This window comes from Ahaetulla prasina, chromosome 1 (assembly GCF_028640845.1).
Source record: "Ahaetulla prasina isolate Xishuangbanna chromosome 1, ASM2864084v1, whole genome shotgun sequence".
Lineage (NCBI taxonomy): Eukaryota > Metazoa > Chordata > Lepidosauria > Squamata > Colubridae > Ahaetulla > Ahaetulla prasina.
The window spans coordinates 262191682-262217325 of NC_080539.1; the positions used below are offsets into that span (position 1 = coordinate 262191682).

Below are 25644 nucleotides of genomic sequence, written 5' to 3' on the forward strand. Positions count from 1 at the left end.
CTTCCGTCGTGAGCTAAAAACATACTTATTTATTCAAGCGGGACTGGCATAATAGTTTGATTTTAAATTGGGGTTTTAAATTTAATTTTAATTATTAGCCGTTTTTGTAATTTTGATATGTTTTAATTTGTTTTAATTGTACATATTTTGTATTTTATCTCCGGCTGTACACCGCCCTGAGTCCTTCGGGAGAAGGGCGGTATAAAAATTCAATAAATAATAAATAATAATAATAATGATCCAATTAGCTTCTAAGTAGAAGTTAACTCAGCTAAAAATTCTGTAAAAGTTTGCAACTTACTTCCACATTTTTCTTGGGAAAAGAATTTGACTGGCTAGGTTAATAATTCCAGTGCTATTGAGTAACAGAGATGGAAATTATTTATTTAACTGCTTTCTTTTTTTATGATGATTTTATCTCCAGTAATGCCAAGGACAGCTTGAGCCATCTTGATAAAAGGAACTGCTTTCTGGTCATGATCTAATTGTAGATTAAAGTTAATACAATTTTGCCTACTTCATTAAATACCTAGAGTGGCATAAGCAAAAGCTTTCTTCTTCACCAAAAGATATGTCCCTTGGGATAGCAATTTAGCAAAATGTGTGTTTTACCAAAAATGAATATTTTCAGCGATATAGTTTTCAATTAGTGCTATAGCATGGATATTAAAAAGAAATCAACCACTTATGAGTTGCATGCACAGCTAATCCCTATGAACTAATGTAGACTTTTGACAACAAGGAAGTTGTCTAAACTATAATCATCTTTGGTTAATAGTGGTAATTGGAACCAGAATTTCTGTCACTAAGCAATGCAGTCATAAAGTGTGATGTAATGTGACTACACCATTTAGCTATGACAGTGTTGGCAGTTCCCAGTTACTGTTTTTAAATAAGAACCTCATCTGCTTGCAACTTTCCACTTTCTGCCGTCTTCTCCATTGACTTTGCCTTTGGGAAGTGCCAGGAAAGGTTGCAATTTGAGATCACATGACCATAGGTCACTGTGACAATCAGAAATCTGGATCAGTTGCCAAACATCCAAAAATGCCAGCTGGAACTTCAAGAACTGGTTGTAATTACCAATCGTTCAGTGCTGTCACAAGTTCAAATAGTCACTGAATGTATAAGAAGCAGGTATTAAACCAAAGCCATATCTTTTTTTTTTTTGACCCATGCTATCTGGGGAAAATCTATGGCTCAACTAAAAAAAAAAGAATAGCATTAGAAATGCTATCTGGTTATAAAAATCACTAGACTGGAAATAAGGCCTTCATTTGTCCTACTTGCGTAGGAATTTTACTTGTGGCATCTTAGTTTTTAGGCACTATGCATCTTGCTTTCTGCCAAGACATTTTGTTGATCACTTTTAGACATTTTCACACTTGTTGAAAAGCTGCTTATTTGACAGTTCTTTTTTTAATTATTATTAAAAGTTGCACAGATGAAAAGTTTTTTTTAAAAAAATAAAAGAATAAAAAGAAATAGAAATAAGAGAAAAGAGAAAAAGAGAAAGGAAGGAAAAAATAAGAAAAAGAAACAAAATATATATAAAGGAACTTTCCCCTTCATCACAAATATAAATAATTTTAGTAACTTATCATCTTTACTTAAAATACAACAAACATTTCTTCTTCATATATTCCAACATTTATCTATAAACAAATCCTTAAAGATTCAGTTTCAGATCTGATTAACAAAGTCAATTAAAGAGATAGTCTCAGTCAAATAAACCAATTTTATATTTCTTCCTTTTTACTTTTAACAGTTTTGATCTTTAGTTCCTTCAAATAATGTCCTAGAACAGGGGTGTCAAACTCAATTTCATTAAAGGCTGCATCAGGGTTGTGTTTGACCTGGGGGGGTGGGGTGGGCAGCATGAGGGTGACCAGGATGAATGTGGCCAGCTCAATGTCACTTATGTCGGGGGTGTCTATGGTGGTCTGAGCGCTCTACCAGCGAAAATGGGCTCCCGAGCTCCGTTTTCAGCTGTGACGGCCTCCTGCAACCCTCTGCCAGGAAAAATGGAGCTTGGGAGGGCCACCCAAGGTCCTCCCGAGCTCTGTTTTTGTTGGCAGAGACACCGGGGGTTGGTCCTTCGCTGTTTCCAGGGTGGCCCCATGGGCCAGATCTAAGCACACCATGGGCCAGATCCGGCCCCTGGGCCTTGAGTTTGACACTCCTGTCTTTTTGGGTTTTTTGTCACTTTTCACAAAATTCTTCAAAGCTTTAATAAGCCTCTCTTGCAAATCCACTCTTGGCCACTCTCTTGGCTTGTGATTAATATATTCTTTTAATTATTAAGACATCAGCCAGTGTCATTTGAATGTCCAGTGTAGCATCTTTTTCTATATCATTCTTGTAGCCTATCTTTTTTAAATGCATTTTCATATCATTCAGATTTGTCAGGTAAAACTTGTTCCTCTTCCATAAAATCTTTTAAACATAGAAGCAGATACTCTAAAATTAACTTCTGAGTCCATTGTTTACAATATTTTTCAATACGTCCAATATTAAAATATTTCCTTCCTTCTATATTAGTATATCAAATTTAAGCATTTTTCTCCTTTAATTGTAATTTTTAGTTCCTTCTGGTTCCCTCCAGTGTCCAGTCTTCAAAGTCCTGTCCTATCATGGTTTTTTAAAAAAGAAAATTCAAACAAAAGCATTTCCCAGAGGAGGTATTCTTATAATTAATTCCAATGCTGTAAACCCTGTTTAAAATATTTTCCTTCATTCTGCATTAATAAATCAAGCGTTCTTCTCTTTTAATTGTAATTTTTAGTTCCTTCTGGTTCCCTCCAGTGCCTGATCTTCAAAGTCTCATCCTATGATAGCTTTTTAAAAAGAAAATTCAAACAAAAGCATTTCCCAGAAGAAGTGTTCTTATAATTAATCCCAGTGCTATAAAATTTGCCGATCTAAAGTTTCCTAATACCTGAAAAGCAGTTTACAAGCAAAGTGTTTACAAATTTGTGAACCTGGGTCATTTTGAAGGTGCCAACTTTGGTTTGAGCATCATGGCTATTCATTCCCTTGTTTCCCAGAGTTCGTGAGAAGTGACTATATGGAGCACTTGGGAACCTTGCCCAATCTACAGGTAGGCCTCTACTTACAAACACAATTAGAACCATAATTTCCATTGCTTAGCAATGCAATTGTTAAATGAGTCACATCCAGTTTTAGGACCTTTTTTTGCCATGGTCATTCTGTGAATTACTGGGGTCCTCAGGTGACTCATAAGATTTGTTAAGTGGACCTGGCTTTCCATATTAACTTGGCTTGTCAGAGGCCCCATGGTATAAATGGTGTTCACCTTCAGCCCCGGGATGCTGAAACTGTCACAAGTACATGCCAGTTGCCAAAGGACCTAAATTTTGATCATGTGACCGCAGGGACACTACAACCATTGTAAATGCCAGAACTGATCATAAGTCACTTTTTTCAGTGCCATGGTTACTTTGAATGGTTGTTAAACAAATAGTATATCAAGAATACTTGTATTCGCTTCATTTTGCCACAGGCATCGGTCTACTTTCAGTGGATTTGTCTTCGGTTCCCCATTTCTTCCTCGGAAGTTGCAATTGTTAGCGATTCTCTTTGTGAAAATTTTTTATTAAGTTATAGAGTATTATAAAATACAAAATATAAAAGTAAATTGAAGAACAATGATAGGGGAGGGGAAAGGGGGAAGTGAAATGAGGAAAAATAGTGAAAAAGAAGCATTGACTTCTGACTCTCTCTGTGTCGTGTCCCACTCCTCCGCTGACAGCCGGGTCAGGGAAATCCGAATCAGGTGTGCCTCTGCAGCTCTGCCAAAGTCCTAGCAAAGTCCTCAAGGCAGGCAGGAGACCAGAAAGTGACTTCAGCAAGATATGTTTAGACTTTGCCTGACTCAGAGAATGCCAGAAAGCAGATCCTTTATATAGGCCATGGGGTGTGGCTCCATGACTCAGCACTTATCCAGGCCTGCCCCTCCCTTCCTTCTGTTTCCTCCGCCTATCAAGTCTTCTGACGCGAGGGTCACTCCAATCGGCAGCTGTTGGTAATTGACCTTCCTCAGGCTCACATGCTGTGGAGGAGGGGGAGGGGTCTAGTTGCTCCGTTTGCCTGGGCATGGAGCCAGGGCTGGGGCCGGGAGATGCCCCCTCCTCAGCCTGTCTGGGCATGGAGCCAGGGCTGGGGCCGGGAGGCATGCTAGGACATTCTTCAGCGTTCGGAAGCAGATAAGCAGGCCCCGGCTGTAGTGAGATTGGGCGAGACACAACACTCTGTTACAGTAAAACAAGGCATCAAATCACAGCTTTTTGCTTTTCCATAATAGTATGAGTATATAAGCAATAATTAGATGGAAAGATTAGAGGTTGGAATATGGTATTACTATGTACGCTTGATAATACCATTGGCATTAAAATAGTACATTGAAATATTGAATAAACAACTACATATATATCAATACCAGAATTATATAAGTTTGATTCAGTGGTGGGCTGCTGCCATTTTGGACTGGTTCGGGTGAACTGGTAGTTCCAACCAGCGGCTGAACCCGCCCACCAGCCCTGGCGCTATCATGTCCTATATAATCGCCAGTTTTTCGATGCTGCGTGCATTGGCGCGCTCATATTTTCGGTTCCGGGAGAACCGGTTGTTACAGTATGTGATGCCCACCTCTGGTTTGATTAATGTAACATCATCATCATCATCATCGCTGTTTGTATCAAAATGAATTATACCCAGAGGCCACACTGTTCATGTATTGATATTGATGTATATTTAAAAATAAAAGTCGAATAAAACTTAAAAAAAATATGAGAATGGGATCTCACTGTCTGACCACATCATGATGGTAAGCTGTATTAATTTTTTCTTGCTCTATTTGTTGGCTAAAGCAAAACTGGATCTCTTTTTGCTTGTTTTTAAATATACATTAGTACCGTATTTTAAAATGTACTGTAGTTAATGATTATTATTTAGTTCATTCAAAGAAATGAGCATTACTGGTGGTGGAGATGATGATGTTTTTTTTTTTTTTTACATTTATATCCCGCCCTTCTTCGAAGACTCAGGGCGGCTTACATTGTGTAAGGCAATAGTCTCATTCTATTTGTATATTTATATACAAAGTCAACTTATTGCCCCTCCAACAATCTGGGTCCTCATTTTACCTACCTTATAAAGGATGGAAGGCTGAGTCAACCTTGGGCCTGGTGGGACTAGAACCTGCAGTAATTGCAGGCAGCTGTGTTTAATAACAGGCTTCTTACAGCCTGAGCCACACTGCGGCCCTGAGCCACACCGGTTGCATTATTGTTCTGTCTGCTTTATCTAGTCTGGTAAAGAAGCATCTGAAAGGCCATCCATAAGCACCCCACAATTCAACACTCAGTTACAAATATTTTTCCACTATTGCATTTCCTAAAATGGGCCACTTTGTTTTCTTGTGCATCCCTGCTTCCCTAAACAATAAATATCTTGACTTGCTTATGATTTTTTCAATTTTGTCCGGATTAGGATCAACCATTATTTTCATCTCACCACTGAGCAGAATCCCTGTATTTGAGAAAAACCACAAGAGCTCTCTGTGTACTTTTTCTCTGCTCACTACTCAGGATTCCACTCAATATGTTTTCACCCCCTGTGCAGAGTCTGTAAATTCCTTTAGACTGAGGCATCTCAGACAGCTTGGGGGAAAAAATGTTTAAACTGGAAAGGGTTGCTCCAATAAACAGGATGCTTTCAAGTCACTTCAGTGTTTATCGGAATACTCTTAAAAAGTGAAGACACTATTGAGCTGAACTTGACTTCTAGCAACAAAATGAACATGACCTTTCTGGGATGCTATAATGAAATTCCTGAGATTCATCTGTTTTTTACTTCCCAATCTATCCCATAGCCTTGGTGCTCTCCTGTGCAAGTATTAACAGGGTCTGGTCCTACTTATTTTTTTTTTTCAAGAGATGCCAAGATCTGCCAGATTCTTCTTCCTTCGATGATTTTTCCCCAAATCCCCACACCTCTAAAATATTTGGTCAAAGTTACTCTAAAAATTTTAAAATACAAGCAGATTTCCTCTTCCCGATGTAGTGAGATACCCAATCATTGCAGGGACAGTGTTATACACAGAAAATGTGAATGCACCTTTCAGATGAGCAGTGGTGTATCATTTATTATTAGCCTCCAGTCTTACAATGATGTATGTTTGGAGCAGTGGTGCATTAATAAATGTATAAGAACCGCCTTTGCTAGCTCCATTACTGCCACATCGTACCACTGGTTGTGGAACAGCTGATCGACAAACTGGGCATTGTAACACAGCACTGCTCTCAATCAACTCACCCAAAACATTCCCCAAATGTAAGAACCGGCTCTTGTGAGCCGGTCAAAGCCACCTCCAGCATACCACTAGTTTGGGGCAATGTTGGGAATATTTGTTGCTGACGATTCCCCCTAGAAATTGTTTGCCCTTTGGAATCTGCCTTTGTTTCTGAATTTATCACGCATTGAAAGAGAAGTCTGGGTTGATGCTATCCTGACACTCAAGAGTACTTTTGTGAATGCAGCTTTAGGTCATGCACAGAGTGAAAAGCAAGAGAAAAGAAGAGGCCAAAGACTTGCTTGTGTAAATGTGCCACATTATGGCATAGCTGCTTTTTTGCCCTGCCAATGAGATAACTTAGTGAGGAGGGCCTGATCTGAGCATGGAAGAATTTTTGGTATAGTCATCTCATCTGTTTAGAAAAAACAACAAACTGTAACATCAAGTAGTTGCTTCCAAAATGCTATGTTTTAGCTTTTTTAAAAAAAAGAAAAGAAAAAAGAAAGGATTTTTTCCCAGAGTTTTAGAAACTAGTTTCCTTTGGTTGTTGTGATTTGGCCAAGCAATTAAAAATTAATGCAGAGCTCCATTTTGGAGAAGACATGATAAACAAAAGGAGTGTAATACAATATTCAAGGCTTATTCTCTCTAGGGGGAAAGAAGAGTTTGATGAATATAAAGAAAGGGAACCAATGGGGAAATATGCCTTGAGTTCATTTAGGTTGGGTGGGTAATAAAATGAAACCGGAGTTCTTGCCCTTTAGTATTTTTGCACCATTAAGTAAAAAGATAGGGAGCAGGTTTTACAGCATGCCTGCATGCGATAGATTTGTTTTTGTGTGCCGGTGAAAGAAAGAGATGCCCACAATCGGGTTCAAAATAGAATGATGAATGAATGCATTTAGCATCAAAAAAAGGAGATGGATGAAGGTTAGCATGCAACAGCAGCCAAGTGCATGAGCTAGTCTGTTTTCATTGTGCTAGGATGGATCAGATAGGCGTCATCTTTTCTACATTACATTATCCATTCCCTGGAGTGTCTCATGAAAAGTGTTTCTTTTTTGGCTCCATACAGAAATACAAAGGAAGAAAGATGAATTAGTCCTCGACTTACGATCACAGTTGGGACCAGATTTTCCATTGCTAAGCCAGGCAGTTGCTAAGTGTGTTGTGCCCAATTTTATTTCCCTTTTGGTCATGGTTGTTAAGCAATTCACGGCCCTTGTTAAATGAATCATATGGTCATTAAACAAATCCAGCTTCCCTTCATGGAGTTTTCTTGTCAGAAACCAACTGGGAAGGTCACAAATGGTGATCACATGACCCTGGGGTACCACAACTGCCATAAATACGTGCTGGTTGCTAAGCGTCTGAATTTTGATCATGTGACTGTGGAAATGCTGTGATGGTCATTAAAGTGAGAGCTAGAATAAGTCACTTTTTTTCAATGCCAGTATAACTTCAAACAATCACTAAACAAATGACCTTAAGGTGAGTACTACCTGTAATATAGATTACTGTTGGTTTATTATGACTATATTTGCAAAACTGATGTCGACGGTGTATTTTATTATAATGCTTTTGTAATGTTGTACCAGATTTACTATCGGCTCAATGTTTCGAATGTAAAAAGAGTTTTATAATGTTCTGTAGGCTACACTATTCCAGCAGTTGGGATGGGAGCAATTTCAACCCCTGAAAAATTAAGGATGTTTAGAGTGGGTTGAAGAAGATTGAGAAAAAGTTACTGTCAAAATGAAGGTTGATTGACCCCAGCCATCAATAGGTTTAGATTTTGTTGATTTTTATTGATGACAAACAATAATTAGATCAGAAGTTCATGGCTGGCTGGGGAATTTTGGGAGCTGAAGTCTACACATCTTAAAGTTGCCAAGATTGAGAAATACTGGTCTAGGTGAAAAAATAGCAGGGTTTATTGGGAAGTTCAAGATCCAGCGAAGGATTCAAACATAATCATTTCATAACACCATTTGCCTTGCCTAGCAGCTAGGAAAACATGCCCTTCCACCACATTTTCATTCTCTGGCTAATCTGTGTGTGTGCACTATTTGATCATGAGCCTGCTTGTAATCTTTTGAATAGCTTTCTGGATTATGAAGAGCATTTCTGCCTTTTCAGGTATCACTTTTTGGAATTTTTTCCTTTCCTTCCCACTAGGAGAGGCAAGAAAACAGCTGTCCATGATTTGTTTTTAAGCTTATTGTATGAATGCAGGGCATGTGCCCAGAACTAACATGGGAGCAATGCCATAAAAAGCCAAGCTATCATTCGAGATGGTTGTTACCTTCTTTGGTTGGTTCTGGCTGCATGGTAAGCTGAAAACAAATAGAATAGAATAGAATAGAATTTTATTGGCCAAGTGTGATTGGACACACAAGGAATTTGTCTTGGTGCATATGCTCTCAGTGTACATAAAAGAAAAGATACGTTCATCAAGGTACAACATTTACAACACAATTGATGATCAATATATCAATATAAATCATAAGGATTGCCAGCAACAAGTTATAGTCATACAGTCATAAGTGGAAAGAGATTGGTGATGGGAACTATGAAACGATTAATAGTAGTGCAGATTCAGTAAATAGTCTGACAGTGTTGAGGGAATTATTTGTTTAGCAGAGTGATGGCCTTCGGGAAAAAACTGTTCTTGTGTCTAGTTGTTCTGGTGTGCAGTGCTCTATAGCGTCGTTTTGAGGGTAGGAGTTGAAACAGTTTATGTCCAGGATGCGAGGGATCTGCAAATATTTTCACGGCTCTCTTCTTGATTCGTGCAGTATACAGGTCCTCAATGGAAGGCAAGTTGGTAGCAATTATTTTTTCTGCAGTTCTAATTATCCTCTGAAGTCTGTGTTTTTCTTGTTGGGTTGCAGAACCGAACCAGACAGTTATAGAGGTGCAAATGACAGACTCAATAATTCCTCTGTAGAACTGGATCAGCAGCTCCTTGGGCAGTTTGAGCTTACTGAGTTGGCGCAGAAAGAACATTCTTTGTTGTCCTTTTTTAATGATGTTTTTGGATATGGAAATATGGATAGTATGGGCAACAGTAGGTGTGTTGTGTCTTTAATCATGGTTTATGATGCTCTATCTCAAACCAGCCTAGTTTAATGTTGTCTACTTCCTTGTGATCAATAGGTTCAGACTTTTGTTGATAGATTGGTGGCAAACAATAATTAGATTAGAAGCCATGACTACAAATATTTTGTAACTATAATTTGGTGCTATGTCTTGAGTTAATTCAGAACAAATACTGAAATGAGTACATATTCAGATGGACATGTTTATTTCATTCCATGCTACCTTAAACATCTGGACTAAATCTTAGAAATGTAACTGATCGACCCATCATTTCTGGCTAAGAAAAGGAGGGATAATGTATAAAAATAATTTTCTAAATTATAACTTCTGCAGTGGCATATGTGTATTCCCCATACAATCTACTGTAAGATATCAAATTACATTAATATCACTGATAATAATAATAATAATAATATTTTAATTTGTATACCGCCCTTCTCCCGAAGGACTCAGGGCGGTGAACAGGCAGATAAAATATAAATACACACAATAATTTAAAACAACCCTTAAAAAACTGATTTAAATGCCCAAAACGTTAAAAACATACTCCCCTGTAAAATAACACAATTTTAAAAACCCATCTAATAAAAATAAAAATCAGGCTAGTTTAACAGCCGTTCTTGTATAATATATATAATTTACATCCAGAGCTTTAACAATGGGCATGGAGGTGATAACCAGATTCAATAACTATACTATTTTCTCTATAACTGCAACTCTCAAGTGGACAAATAAGGTGTGTTTTAATATGGAACGATTATCTTTAACAGACAGAACTGCGTTTGGGAAAGTATTACATTATCTGTACCATCAGTTATCTAATATTATATCCATATTACCTCTATATAGTTGTCATTTAACAAACACGATTGTCTTGGGTTTAATTTTTTCCGTCTGAGTGATGACCGGTACTAGCCTTCCATCACCTGCCATCAGCACAAACGTGCCTACCGTTCCTGTCCTACCGTTCCTGTCCTATTGTTTTTCTTTTCTTCTTCCTATATATATATTGATGCTTATACCTCCTAATATTTACTCATATATATGTTTATATACTATATAATCCTTTTTAAATGATGTTGTGACAAAATAAATAAATAAATAAATAAATAAACAACTGATGAAGCTTCTTGGATGAGAAAAGTCTATGGAGCTTCTCAGTCATCCAGGTCATGGTTATCCCAAAGGTGCTTTTTCAAAAGGCAACTGGACTTTGTTTTTTCTTGAAGATGTTTCAAAAACTCTCATAAAGAATGTTAATGACCAGATGACTGCAAGGAATATAAATCCTTCCATTCAATTAGAACTGATGAAGCTTCTTGGATGAGAAATGAAACATTTTCCTCTTCCTCCTCAAGGAAAAGAAACAGTCCAGTTCCCTTTTGAAGAAAAAGCACCTTTGAGACAACTATGACCTGGATGACTGAGAATTTCCACAGACATATCAGAAATACTTAATGAACCATGAACTAAAAGAGTATTGAAGGACTACTATTATTGAGGAAATTTTTTAAGTTAAGAAGCTTCAAAACCTGAGGCTGGCTATAAAACAAGGAACAATGCAAGCTACATTAGAACAAATATCAAATTCCTTGTTAAGCCTTGTTAAAGTTTCTTTATGGTGAAGATGATAGTTGCATGATAAATACTCTTTTGGAGATTTTCCCTTCCAATTTCCTCTGCATGTCTAATTCATCTTCTTAGTTTTGACTAGTATCTGAAGTCATCTATAGGGATTTGTTACCTGATACTGTTTAGGAATGAAGGCATGAGTGATGTGTCATTCTTGATAACTTTACCACTGAATCAATGTGCAGAAACTCAAAGCTACCTGAATATTCGATGTCTCTAAAGAGCACCTCAAATTTTAAGTCAATGTTGCTTCTCTGGCACCATGTTTGGATTGTCATAATTTTAGTTACTTCAACAGCTGTGAAATAAGGCAGTCTTATGATTGGGGCACTACAAGAAGAAAACAAAAATAGATTTGAAAAGTTAAATTGTATTTTGTGTTCTAAGTTAACACAAACCATATTTGGCATGATTTTTGATGAATTTTTGAGAGTATGATGAACCTGTAACAAGACTGAAAGATTACTGAAAACCTTTTGGGTAATGAGTATTACCTATAAAGATCATTGGATGCTAAATCTGGGAAGCATATGAATAATTTCAGAGTTCTACAGCTGAGTGTGTGAAATACTGTTTTGTCAAATTCAATTTAAGATGTCTTTCCCATGTTATTGGAATAAGCTATTATTTAGTTTCTTATTTTTGTTTTCACCATAAAGGTAAAGGTAAAGTTTCCCCTCGCACATACGTGCTAGTCGTTGCCGACTCTAGGGGTGGTGCTCATCTCCGTTTCAAAGCCGAAGAGCCAGCGCTGTCCGAAAATGTTTCTGTCGTCATGTGGCTAGCATGACTCAACGCCAAAGGCGCACGGAACGCTGTTACCTTCCCACCAAAGGTGGTCCCTATTTTTTCTACTTGCATTTTTATGTGCTTTCGAAACTGCTAGGTTGGCAGAAGCTGGGACAAGTAATGGGAGCTCACCCCGTTACACGGCAGCACTAGGGATTCGAACCGCTGAGCTGCCGACCTTTCGATCGACAAGCTCAACGTCCTAGTTTTGCTCAAAAGGCATCCATTAAATTTGGAGTGAGCATTTTAAAAATGGAACCATTAGTATGTTTAATTTTTTTGAGCAAGCCAGTATTTCAGCGGGTTTGAGACAAATGGTTAGAACTGGTGAACCAGCTCAACTGATGCTATAATATTAATAATGGAAGCATCTTCTCTGAAAAGTAGGGTAAATAACTTTCACATTCCTGAAAATGTAATGTCACTGGTCAGAATGATTGTGACATTACAGTTTTCCAAAGTAATGGGTTTATTTGACATACAAGATACAAGTCATGTAAGAGGTTAATTTGGATCCGTGAATGGAGCAGCTTAAGTGACAGTGCACAAGTTGGATTTTGTTTTTACTTATTCCAGAGACACAGTAGTCTTTGGTTGTATATTATGCTGCAATTCATACCCAGTAGCTTTTCTAGCCTTGGAGCCCATTTAGAGAGAGAACAATTTGCTTGCAAATGATATGTACTGGAAATCTAAAATATACCTTTGCTTGGATTAATGTTATTTTAAAGGGATGGGAAATTGCTGTGGCTGAAAAAAGTAACACAACCACCATGAGGTGTTTTTTTTTTAAAAAAATCCTATAATGAAGGAAACATTTATTCAAATTTGAATACCACCTACATGTTTTTTCCCGTAATACATGGTTTTCATCTCTATAAAATTCATTCTGGATGTAAGCATTACATATAAGTGTTCTAAATGATATTTTTGTAAGGCCACTATACAGTATATCAGTTTCAAAGTTTTATAATTTTTCCTTTGCTTTTTGGTTATATTTTTTTCTAAATATAAATTGGCATTTGGCAAAAATTGTCTAATAATATGTACATATTTAAATGGGAAATGTTTCCCATCCACTTGTTTTTAAACTTAACCCTAGCAAAACCCTAGCCTAAAATGTGGCTGGCATGACACTGTGTTTTGTGAATTCAAAAAAGAAACAAACAATGGAATTGAAGACAGTAATGATACATTGATGATGACCATCCCCTCCGTGGCTATTCAGTGTTAGATAAGACACGTGTGAATTAGAGTAGAGTCATGATCGTATCGATTCTAACTTTGCTGCAAGTGATTCTGACTTTAAAAAATTAAAGATAGCTGTGATTTCTTGGCAATCACTATCCATCCTATCTTTTTCTTTTTCTTTTTCCCCTGGGGAAAAAGGTAGAATTCTTCTTAGACTTTGCTTTGCTGGGATCCAAAGAAAACAGAACATATGAATATCTGCATTCTTTTTCATTCTTTTTCATTCCTACTGTTCACTGTGACACAGGCATTCTTCTACAGGTGAACTCATTATGACATTTTACCAATAACCATTCCAGTGTTTTCCTGTTCATTTACCTAGTAGGGTTGTTACAGGTTGTATACACTCATAAACAAACAAACGAATGAATGAATAAGCAAACAAAATCATGAAACAAAACACGATATGAATGACTATTTGCAAAATTAGATAAAATAGCATTATAATGGTGATGTTACACATCCTTGCACAGGGGCATTTCATTGAATTCAGTGGGATTAAAAATGCTCAGATTTTGAATTGAATTCAGTGGGATTAAAAATGCTCAGATTTTGGCTGGGAAACTCAGTCAGGATCTTAACCCCAGTATAAACCAGTCATCATGATATGCTTTATTTGTCTGGACATAGTATTTAATGTAGACATGGCATCTGTCTTGTTTAATCCATGTTTAGGCTTAAAAATGTATTTAACTGCTATGGTAGTATCTGTCCATTTATTTTGCTTAATATTTATAACTCATCCACTTTATAATGGGCTATACAGCAATCCACAAAACATGGTATGCTGATAAAACAGGATGAATTAAATGTTACAATTTAGATACATAGTAGCAAAGTGGTGATGTTAATAATGAGGTACTTAAGAGGTAAAACCTAATTAAGAAATCAGTGGCTAAGACGCTGAGCTTCTCAATCAGAAAGGTCAGGGGTTCGAATCCTTATTATAGGTCTTCTGTGTGAGCATGGGGTTGAACTAGATGACCTCCAAGGCATTCCTTGGAGGTCCCTTTCAACTCTGTTACTGTTACTGTTACTTTAATGTTTGCTCCTATATGGGGCGCGTGCGCGCACACACACACACACACACACACACACACACACACACACACACACTCTTCTTATTTGAGTTGTTGATGTGGTGGAACCTGGGACTGAGTTGAGGAGTCCCTTCCTCACCCCACCCCACCCCACCCATGTCAGTTACCTCTTCTTTCATTATCTATATCCAGGTTTTTCTCTCTCTTCTTCTCATCTCAAGGCAAAGATCCCCTTCTTTGTCTCATTTCTATTTTTCCCTTTTTGCTGTTTCTGCTTGGAAGGAAAGAGTGGAATTTCTGTATCTATATGTATTGGTGATTTTGTGTTTGTATGCATGTATATGTGTGATATGCACACAAAGTAAGAGAAAGGATGACAAGCATATACAAATACGGACTAATTGATTTATTTTATTTTCGTATTTCACAAGAGGGGTGGTTTATTGTATAAGCAACTCTTAATAGTTTAATTCTTTTAAAACATTTTTCTTGGCCTTGCCCTTTTCTGCAGTCTGGATTTTTGCAGATCTGTTTGTGTATGTGTGTGCATCTAGAACACACAGAGAGATACAGATATACGTGCACAATATTTGAGAGTATAACAAACACATTTTATTTGTAGGACAAGTTCTCCAGGATTAGTCTGGATTTTGCAACCTGTGGCTCATAAGGTAGAGAAATTAGATTTTTCAGAGGATTTGTGTGTATGTGTGTAATTTGTGTGTAATTACAATTGTTTCCTATTGTTCTGGAGAAGTATTGTTGTTTAAATTTACATACCAGATGTCTCCCAGTGACTCCAGGTAGTTTACAAATAAGTTAAAACATAACATCAAGACAATAAACAAAAAAGGTAGAGATGGCAAAATAAAGAACTGGGTGGGGAAAAAAATCAATTAAAAGGAGGTATCCTTCAGGTATCCTCACCAAAATCCTGAGTAAAGAGCCAAGTCTTTAGGCCCCTTCAAAACACCATCAGGGTGTGAAGGGTGAAGTTAGAATCACTTAAAAGTCAATGTGTTTTTTTTTAATTTCCCAGGCTTAATTCATGTTTTGTTAACTACTGTGATCTTTCTCCCAGATGACCTCTATGCTTCTCTGCAGATAGAATTCCCAAAAACAACTATCAGAATTCTGGCAAGTACAAGTAGTCCTCGACTTACAACAGTTCATTTAGTGACCATTCAAAGTCACAACGGCACTGAAGAAGATGACTTATGGCCGTTTTTCACGCTTACAACCTTGCAGCATCCCAGTGGTCATGTAATCAAAATTCAGATGCTTGACAACTGGTTCAGATTTATGATGGTTGCAATGTCCTGGGGTCACGTGATCACCTTCTGCGACTTTCTGACAAGCAAATTCAATTGGGAAGCCAGATTCACTTAACAACTGTGTTGCTAACTTAATAATTTCAGTGATTCACTTAACAACTGTGGCAAGTAAAGTTGTAAAATGGGTCAAAACTCGCTTAACAAATATCTCATTTAGCAACATACATTTTGCATTCAGTTGTGGTAATAAGTCAAGGAATACCTGGAAAATCCTTAAGTGACGTGTCAAGTCATCATTGAAGAATCAAAAGTTGGTATTAAAACAACAAGAAAGCGTTTAATGAATGCTTTCCATTACATAATGAAATGAAGTTTCAAAAGGGTAAAACACTTTATGAATAATTTATGAATAATAAGGGGCGTGCATAAGCGCACAAACGTGCCTACCGTTCCTGTCCTATTGTTTTTTTTTCTTTTCTTTTCTTCTTCCTATATATATATATATTGATGCTTATACCTCCTAATATTTACTCATATATATGTTTATATACTATATACCGTATATACTCGAGTATAAGCCGAGTTTTTCAGCACGTTTTTTGTGCTGAAAAACGTCCCCTCGGCTTATACTCGGGTCTATACGGCTTATACTCGAGTTTTGTTTTTTTAAGCCCCTCGGCTTATACTCGAGTATATACGGCTTATACTCGAGTTTTTTTTTTCCTTTTTTTCACATTTTACCGGACGGCGCGGGGAAGCCCTGCCGGTGCAGTGAGAGGGCGGGGCGGGGGAGCCGCCAGCCTTCTCAGCTGAGGGAGGGAGGGTTTCCCCAACCGGTAGGTGCCTCATTTCCCACCCTCGGCTTATACTCGAGTCCCCAGTTTACCCCAGTTTTTGGGGTAAAATTGGGGACCTCGGCTTATACTCGGATCGGCTTATATTCGAGTATATACGGTAATCCTTTTTATATGATGTTGTGACAAAAATAAATAAATAAATAAATAAATAAATAATCCCTAATTGTATTCTCAAATTGGCTTCACTAGTATTCTCAAATAAATTTAGTTCATCCACACTAAAGACCTACTACCTCATAGTGACATGCTGATTTTCCACAATAGAATTAAAATGGTGGCTTTTCACAGATACTTAATACAACCCTCTCTTTCCCAGCATTCTCATGGCTACCATCTTTCTGTAACGCCTTCAAGAAGGATGTTTCATTCAGTCAAGAGTCTTTTAAAAACCAGTTGAAACTTTCATATTCAAAGGTTCAACTCATTTTATTGCTTTCCTATTTGGCCTACCTATAGGAGTAATATAAAATTGCCCTTGAATTGCCCCATACTTGGCTGCTTTCTTTTCCCTGAATATGTAATTACTTCTTTCTTTCTTTCCCCCTCAATGCTAACTCTTTCCGTTTGGTTAAATTGCACCATTTCCATGAAATACATAGAATAAAGACAAAAATAGTAACAAGATGCTAGTAATATAATAGCCTCTGTACATGAGAAATAAAAGGTGATCCTCTAAGAAGTAATTGACCATGAACTTTCCAAATGTCCTGAACAAGAAAACAATAAAACAGGATCAAATTGAAATTGGCAGCTTTCAGGTTAATTGTATGTTTGTATGTGCATATGTGTATGTGTTTGTAAATAGCAGTTTGCCTTTATTGCATAGGCTAGATTTTTTAAAAATAAATAAATAAACCATAAATCAGATCTGAAAAACATGGGTGAACAAAGAGAATTCAATTGAGCTGCGATATTTGTGGATTTCCTTACAAATTAAGTAACAAAGGACTATGGTTGCAGAACAAAAGCCTTGTTTGGAAACGGCTCTAGCTGAATGTCATGGCTTATCTTCAGCCCATATCAGAAGTCTGCAAACTTTATTTCATTTTAAATAAAAAGCTAATCCAGAGTTTGCTTAGCCAAAAGTGTGAATATTGCTTTATCATCTTGAAGCTTACCTCATTACAGGCACTCAGTATTAAAACAGAGAGTATAAAGCAAACCGTTGTAGAAATGAATTCACTTATCAACCAGGAGCTGCTTTGTTTTATTAGCTTGACTGTCTTGCCTGATAAAATGCATTTTCCCACCTCCACTGATTCCTTTAAATGTGAATGATGTTGAAAACTGTTTATCTGTTGAATATTGAATATTTCACTAAGGAAGATGCATAACCCAGTTCATATGCATGAATCTGAAAATGTTGATCTTGAATATACTGCTCAAAATGCAATTAAATTGCCTAGCAGATAGAGGTGATTTGTTTTTATTTTTGCTCACTGTTGCATTTTGCCCTCCAGTTCCGTTTTGTGAAAGTTAAAAACCTTCCAACTTCTAAATTAGAATCTAGTGGAGATAAAGAACAATCTTCACACAGTCATCTTCCTTTTTCTATCAGTTTGTCAAATCCTGCTGGGGAACTTACACATTAATAAAGGAGGAAGTGGGAGACTATTTCTTTCCACGACTATCATCTTACGGTTTATCTACTCTCTGTAATGGGTATTGCGGCTACTGCCATTTTATGTACCCAAACTACAGAAAGAAAGAAGTTTCTGCTAATCTGGAGCAGCAAAAGAGAAGTTATCTGTATAGAAAAGTAAAGGAAGGTTTCCTTTGGTTTACTTCCCCATAGATTGGGAAGAGGTTAATTCATTTCTAACTATTTATTTATTTATTTATTTATTTGTTCAAATTTATATACCGCCCTATCTCCCTAGGGACTCAGGGCGGTTCACAGGCAATTAAAAAACAGACATATAAATACAATTTAAAATCAGACATAAAAAACTTATTCAATAGCCAGATTGATTAAAACAATATAAATACTAAAAAACCCCATAAAACCAATAAATTTAAAAACTAACCCAGCCCCGCGCAAATAAATAGGTGTGTTTTGAGCTCGCGACGAAAGGTTCGGAGGTCCGGACGAAGTCCTGGAGGGAGTTCGTTCCACCCACAGAGAAGGCCCTTCCCCTGGGTGTCGCCAGATGGCACTGCCTAGCCGACGGCACCCTGAGGAGTCCCTCTCTGTGAGAGCGGACGGGTCGGTGAGAGGTACTCGGTAACAGCAGGCGGTCCCCTAAGTAACCCGGCCCTATGCCATGGAGCGCTTTAAAGATTGTCACCAAAACTATAGGAAACATATTGAGAATATTGACTTGTGTGATGGCAGAGAATTATATGTGACTTTGATAAAGCCTTCTAACCATCACCTCCTCTGGTGGAAAGCACAAATGTAGCATTGCTCTTTAGCAATAGCATCTAGACTTATACACCACCCCATAGCGCTCTACAGAACTCTGGGTAGTTTACAAAGTAGAAGCATTATTTGCATATGGTCCCCAACAATCTGAGTCCTCATTTATCGACCTCGGAAGGATGGAAGGCTGAGTCAACCTTGAGTCCCATCAGGATCGAACTCCAGGCTGTGGACAGTTTGCCTACACTTCAACCACTGGCCCCCCAATGGTTTGTTTGTTGTCCATTTCAACTGTGATACCAAGAAGCTCAGCCACTAGAGTAGTCATGCTGCTTTTTTACCTCCCTCATTACTCTAGTGCCCTGGCTGAAGAATCTGTATTATCCTGGGTGGCTGTAAAAACCAGAATATTCCAAGAATAGGACTTTGTGATGAGAAAACAATGCCACTAGTATTTGAAGAATTTAAAGTTCGTAAGCTTTGTGTCTCTAAATTGAATTAGCTGGAGTTGTCACAAATAGTGGAAACTCCAGATAAATGCAAAATTCCTTCTTTCAAGCCACCTTTAATAGGTCAGTTTGATTCTTAGTGGGAAATAAGGCCAGTTCTGAACTGTCCTCATCAGGGGTGAAATCTACTTACCTTCCCAAATGTTCCAGAAGTGCGCATGTGCGTCACATGCACGCTTGGACCCTCTGCACATGCACAAAGGCTTCTGCGCATGCGCAGAGGGTAAAAAACAGATTACTTCCTGGTTAAAACCAGGAAGTAACGATGATCAGGTGGATGGGCAGAGGCTCGCGCCACTATCGCTACCGGTTCTCCAAACCACCGGCCACCATCGCTACCGGTTTGGCCAAGCAAGTCTGAACCGGGAGCATTTCACCCCTGGTCCTCGTCCCCAAATAGTCTGCTCCAAGAGACAACTTATTTAAAACTCTATTCATTTTTGTCCATTTATTCCTTTTTGATCCATCACCTCCATAATATTGAAAGCTAGTCCTGCCACCTTGTGCCCTGCGTAGGGCTGGTTCTCCCATCCTGCTTGTTCCAGCTTCTTCTCCCACTGCTGACCAGGGACACCTGGCCTGGCCCTTTGTGAAGCCACGCTGGACATGCTAGGCCTTCTTTCCTAGTCCATACAAGGTCATGTCCAAATTGCGTATGGCATTCTCTCAAAGCTTTATAACTGCCCTTATGTTCCTGATTATGTGCTAGGATGTATGCAAAACTCTTCTGCAGAATGTGTGTGTGATTTGATACAGAATGGTAAAGCATTAATATTATGCTAGATAAGCACTTTAAAATTTAATGCTTCACTTCCCTGCCTTTCGTGTTTTTGAATGTTTCTTGTTGAAGCAAAGTAACTTGGGACATTGCCAGTTCAAATATTCAATAGAAGCAACTATTTTGGTCAAGCCCCAAAGCAGTTGGTCAAAATCATGGAAGCATGAACTATAAAGATTTCACGTAAGATATCTTTACTACTAGCTTGGGGGTAAATACAGAACCTTGGAAATTGTAAGAGGATTTCCAACCATCATTTATAGGACATATATTAAGGTGGAGTATTTTTGAATGATTTCAAATATTTTTTCCCAGATTCCTTGCCACATAGGGTGACCTGCCTTTTATGAAGTAAGCTGCCCGTTGACATGCCTTTTAGTCCTTGATTGTTTATATCTATATCTTGTTTCCATTTTCTCCCATCCTCCTAATCTCGCATAAATGGCATTTAATAATAGAAAGGCTTCATTAGCGTTAATAATTGTTTTAATTCCTAATTCTGTTATCTATAAATCTAAGTCAGACCAAGATGGATCAGTGATCAGTCTTGTGGAAAGTGAGACAAATAGTAATTTGCAAGGACTGTTTTAATCAGTAGCTAGCTCCTACTAGGAAATTGATTTGTCCTTCTCGTATAAACTTTAGCTTTCATTAATATGGTAAATGCTTATATCGAATAGACATAATTGTTATTTCTATTATTTTGGAAATGCTAGACATAAGCACTTTAGTGCTTTTAGAAGATACATGGGGCAAATTAATTCTGTCAATATTTTAGCCAAGAATTGTTGTAGCATTCTTTGTTGGTAAATTCTTTAAGCTGCTAGAAAAATAATAATACATACATATATATGTATGTATACACACACACACACACACACACACACACACACACACACACACACGTAGTTGCAAATATTGGATTCCTGCTTCCAAGCAGAGTATATAACAAAAATCAGTCAAGTAATTGTAGTCATAGAGTCTGGAGGTTACTTCTCATGAGAAAAAGAACAGTAGAAAAAGAACAGTCCACAAGTATATTCCTATTATGCTCAGAGGCAGGAGGTGGCACAGCAGCTGACAGCTGGGTTACATCATTTCTGCAGAGTAGATCACTGTGGTTGCTGGGAGAAAAGAGAATAGTGCATTATATAGTAATGCAAGGTTGACATCCAGTCTCCTGACAGAAGGTGTAGGAACTGGGTAAGGGCTGTAAAATTAAATATTACTTAGCATCAGATAGAAAAGGGAACAGGGAAATCTCTATTTAAGGAGCAATTGTGTTCCTTCATACCCAATATTTGATTTTTTTCTGAGCCTGTAAGACTTCAGTCCTGATGGTGATATAGAAAATGGTTGGACTGTGTCAGAAGCCTTTTTGCAAATGTTGACATTTCAGCATGAAATGTTGAAGCTGATGTCAAAGTCTTCAGGAGCTACACTGTCTGTTCCCAGAATCTCTATAAGGTCCCTTTGCAATAAGGTAATGGGTATTTCTGGTCCCTGCTGCACATGCATGACCATCTGAACACATGTTATATTTTACATACCCATTTTATATGCCAGGGTGGCTCATTTTCAGCATTTATGAAGAAAGTTAATTACATTTTCCAGTTACTTTTTAAAACATTATTACTAACGATTACATTGCCTTCCAGAGTGAAAGATCTTCATTTTTTTAAAAAAAAAAGTTTTATTTTTACAATCATGTCAAACAACTCATCCAATGTACAGTTATATACAATTAGTCGGGCTTGCCCAGTCACCACCCCCCTTTTTAACACTCTTCCCTCTTCTACCTTCTTTTACTTTCCTAACCTTCCTCTCCTTCTCTTATCTACACCCTCTCCTCCCTCCACCTTCCTTCTCCCTCTTCTACCCCTCTTCCTTCCTCTTCTCCTCTTTCCTACCTCCTACTAAGATCTTCATTTTTAACAGCCCCTATTCAAGCTGATTTGAATAGGTTAAACTGAGAAGTGATGGGCATGTTTAGTTAAAAAATAATTGGAGGCAAGAGATGTTGTTTTGTGCTAAGTCTTTGTAAAAAAATGCAGTAGTAAACTAGTTTGTGCGTTTCTCAGTTATCAGTGACCCATGGAGTCAGGGATAGTAGACTTTTGTTTTCAGGAAAGCATTGAAAATGATTTTCAATAAAATTTGGGTGTTTAGTTCCATCACAATTGTCCCAACCTAACCTGGCATCAATGTGCATCATGGGTCTTCATAGCAGAGTGGACAGAAGGAATTATATGTAGTAGCAATTTCTGCAAATCAATTTGAAAAGGGATTCTGGGAGGTTTTTTTGCAAGAGAAACAAGTCCACTTTAAGTACATTAGTACATTTCATAACACGTTCCCATTAGAATTGGTGCGAGAAGACTATCAAAGGAGAAGTACAGCTGTCACATAGGAAACAATACTTTGAGCTCAGTATGAAAGAACAATGCAGGCTTTGGGTCCAGCAACTGCAAGGTGACAAAATAGCCTGTCAGAGTGTAGACAGCTTTACTACAGGAGACAACCCAGAAGCAATAACAGCAAACAGAGTTTTGTAATAAATAGTGGATTTATCTACAAAAGAATATATACTATTCATACGTACAGAAGTCAAACAATCAGTAAATTACAGCAGGGAAGAACACATGGCAAGAGAGAGAGAGAGAGACCCTAACAGGGCCTCTTCTTATGATACAGGCCCTTAAAGGGATAACAGCTAAAAACCTTGCTGACTCATTCCCATCATTACATCAGTGCATCATTGCATCATTGTAGCAGCTGGTCAGCTCTTAAATCACTACCCTGACATAGCCTTTATGGAGTCTTTCCAGTTATGGAAGCTTTAGCTTAGCAAAAAAAGAAAAAAAAACTGAAATAGAACTCAGAACATTTAATTGTAAGATAGAAGGTAATAGTGACATTCTTGATTAGACAGATCCTTTCATTGGCCTTCTCCCATGAGTAGGATCCTGATGTCCCAGCTGTACTGTAGTGAGCATTATAAAAAATCTAGAAGTGGAACTATCTTTCAGTGGATTTGTATATGCTTAGGAATCCAAAGATGCCAAGTCTGAATTTGGAATATGAATTAAAGAGAAAGAATTGGGAAGGGCAACACTGACAACTAAAACTGTCTAGTATACTACTTAGGCAGACTAGAACCATTGGTTTATTTAGATGATAATCTGAGCAAATCATCTCATGCTAGTTTCTAATTTCACTTCAATTCATACACTTCACTTGGGCTGAGATGTTTCTTTAAAGCTGCTTCATGGAAAGCAGAACAAGCAACTAATTGTTAACTACTTTTAATAGGGTTGAATTATTCTTGCCTCCTTAAAATTGTATAACTTTATTATGCTATAAAATAAATAAATAATAAATATTTTATGGAAAGACTCCATAAAGTTAAATATAACATTAACATTTTAATTTTAATATACTGTTTTATGTTTTGTTGTTTTATTCTCACCTGCCAGAATCCCTCTTTGAGGGAGATGGGCAGTTCAGATATATGAAATATAAATAACTAAAAGCATTATTTGTTCTGTGTGGTATCTCATACTGGCCATGGCTGCACCTTACAACAGTTTTCCACAATCGGGTGATCTCCAGATGTTTTAGGCTATTGATCAAGGATTATGGGAATTATAGTCCAGAATATTCACAAGAAGGACCAAGATAAGGTACATGTTTTTTTGTATTACATTTCTATCTTAACATGCATTTTTATGGTTGCCTCTGACTTCAGATATTACGTGGTTACTCAGTTGCATGCAGAGACACAAAATATATAAACTAATTATTAATAATAAGAGCCAGATTACTATAGTGGTTAAGGCACCAGGCTAGAAACCAAGAGAGCATGAGTTCTAGTCCCACTTAGCCATGAAAGCTAGCAGGGTGACCTTGGGCTAGCCACACTTTCTTAATCCTAAAAAGAAGGCAATGGCAAACCACTTCCAAAAAACTTTGCTAAGAAAACTGCAGGAACATATCCAGGTAGTCTCTAGGAGTAAAACAAAGGAAAAGAAGAAACCTGACTCTAAGAAATAAAAAAAAAAGATATAGCCAAGGAAACCACATAAATCTTTAACACATAGCTATAGATTCAGAATCAGCATAACAGAACTGGAAGAGGCTTTGGAGATCTTCTAATCCAGAGGTCTTCAAACATGGCAGCTTTAAGACTTGCGGACTTCAACTCCCAAAATTCTCCAGCCAGCTGGAGAATTCTGGGAGTTGAAGTCCGCAAGTCTTAAAGCTGCCAAGTTTGAAGACCTCTGTTCTAGTCCAAGCCCCTTTTCAAGCAGGAAACCCTATACCAACCATGTCGGGCAAAAGGTTGTCCAATCTCTTCTTAAAAAACTCCAGAAGATATCAAAGACGTTGGTGCAACCTCAGAAACTGGACAGACATAGAGATAAAAGATCATTCAAAGGTTTTTGGGGAAGGGGAGATCCATATAGATATGAAAGACACTTACGTATGTCATATGAAAACATAAAAGTCATACAAAACCTTAAAAGAATTCTACTTTCAATTTGTCCTGCTGCCATGAACTTTGGCTGTGTCCTGAAAATAACACATCACATTACACTGGCCAGCAATTACAGGGATGATGGTGGAATTTTGTGGAGTTCACTGACAAGGTTGCGATTTCTGTAGGCTGCCTCAGAATATGGTGGGAGCTGATCTTACAACGTTTGGAGAAAGTGTGCCTATCTGAATGAGAAGAAGGACTCCTAAGCTATGAGTACATGAATGCGCTGCACTTTCTGGGATGCCTAAAACAGAGTGGGTAAGCAGAGCCATATGGTTTCTGGGTCACAGCCATAGTTAAGCATGTGTTTAATATTAAATGCAAAAAGTCCCAGGCATCCCTAGGTGGGGTTAGAAAAAACTCCCACCTGAAACTATGGATAGTTGTTGCCAGGCGACGGACAAATAGTTGGACTCAGTAGAAAGTGAATTCCTCTGCTCCCTCCACCCCTTGTGTGGGGTGCCTTATCCCTTTAATCTTCCATGAAGCATCAGAATTGAAAATTCTTTTCTTCTTGGGACTGAGATTGGATGTGAATTCTAGACATTTTCTGGTAGAGAAGAATGCAATGCACAGACTATATAACCCACTTACTTTCAAAGTGTGTTTGGAAAAAAAAATGCTCCTCATTCAGGAGAGTTGAGGTAAATAGGGAATGCGATGTGCTGGGGAGACTTTCCTCTTGTTATTTTAAATGCTTGTTCCACTATGATTAAAGTGTTTCCCTTTTTAAGAAAAGGGAAGTTTTTGAAAGAAGCTGGAAGTGAAGTGCTTTTGAAGCCGTGGAAATTTTATTTGGTCCACATGTTTCCTTCATTTTTATAAGTGCAAACATTCATAGAAGAGGCGTGTGGAAAGCTTTTTTTTCTTTTTAAGAACAATGTTTCACAGTTATGTTGGTATTGAGGCCCCTGATGTGTTCTTTTTTTTGTCTATACAAACTGATAAAAAGCTCACTTTGAAAAAAAAAATCTGAACTTCAAAAGGAATTGAACATTGTATATCCAGTAAGCAAACTATGCTGTGAGGCAGCTCAGAGTTTATGAGACTTGGGATCTCTACGAAAACTATTAAAAAAAAATATCTGTAGATGCAAAATCCAATGCCTATAGAATTCATGGGGGATGATTTGCTATCATCCCCCAGCTTTGAATCCATTCTGCTGTACAGAATCCATGTATCTGCTGATAAGAA

General features: G+C 37.7%; 1 protein-coding gene across 8 annotated transcripts in view; it reads left to right on the forward strand.

Annotated features, from left to right (window-relative positions):
- Positions 1 to 25644, forward strand: part of TSPAN4 (tetraspanin 4) — an 827759-nt gene that overhangs the window by 380180 nt on the left and 421935 nt on the right. The window contains exon 1 of one of the 8 annotated variants that reach the window (XM_058157429.1): positions 11714 to 11885. The exons of the other annotated variants lie outside the window; for them this stretch is intronic. Coding sequence (XP_058013412.1) covers positions 11837 to 11885 — 49 coding nt within the window. The 5' untranslated portion in view covers positions 11714 to 11836. Of the gene's footprint in view, positions 1 to 11713; positions 11886 to 25644 lie in introns of those variants that run through there. 8 annotated transcript variants of the gene reach the window in all.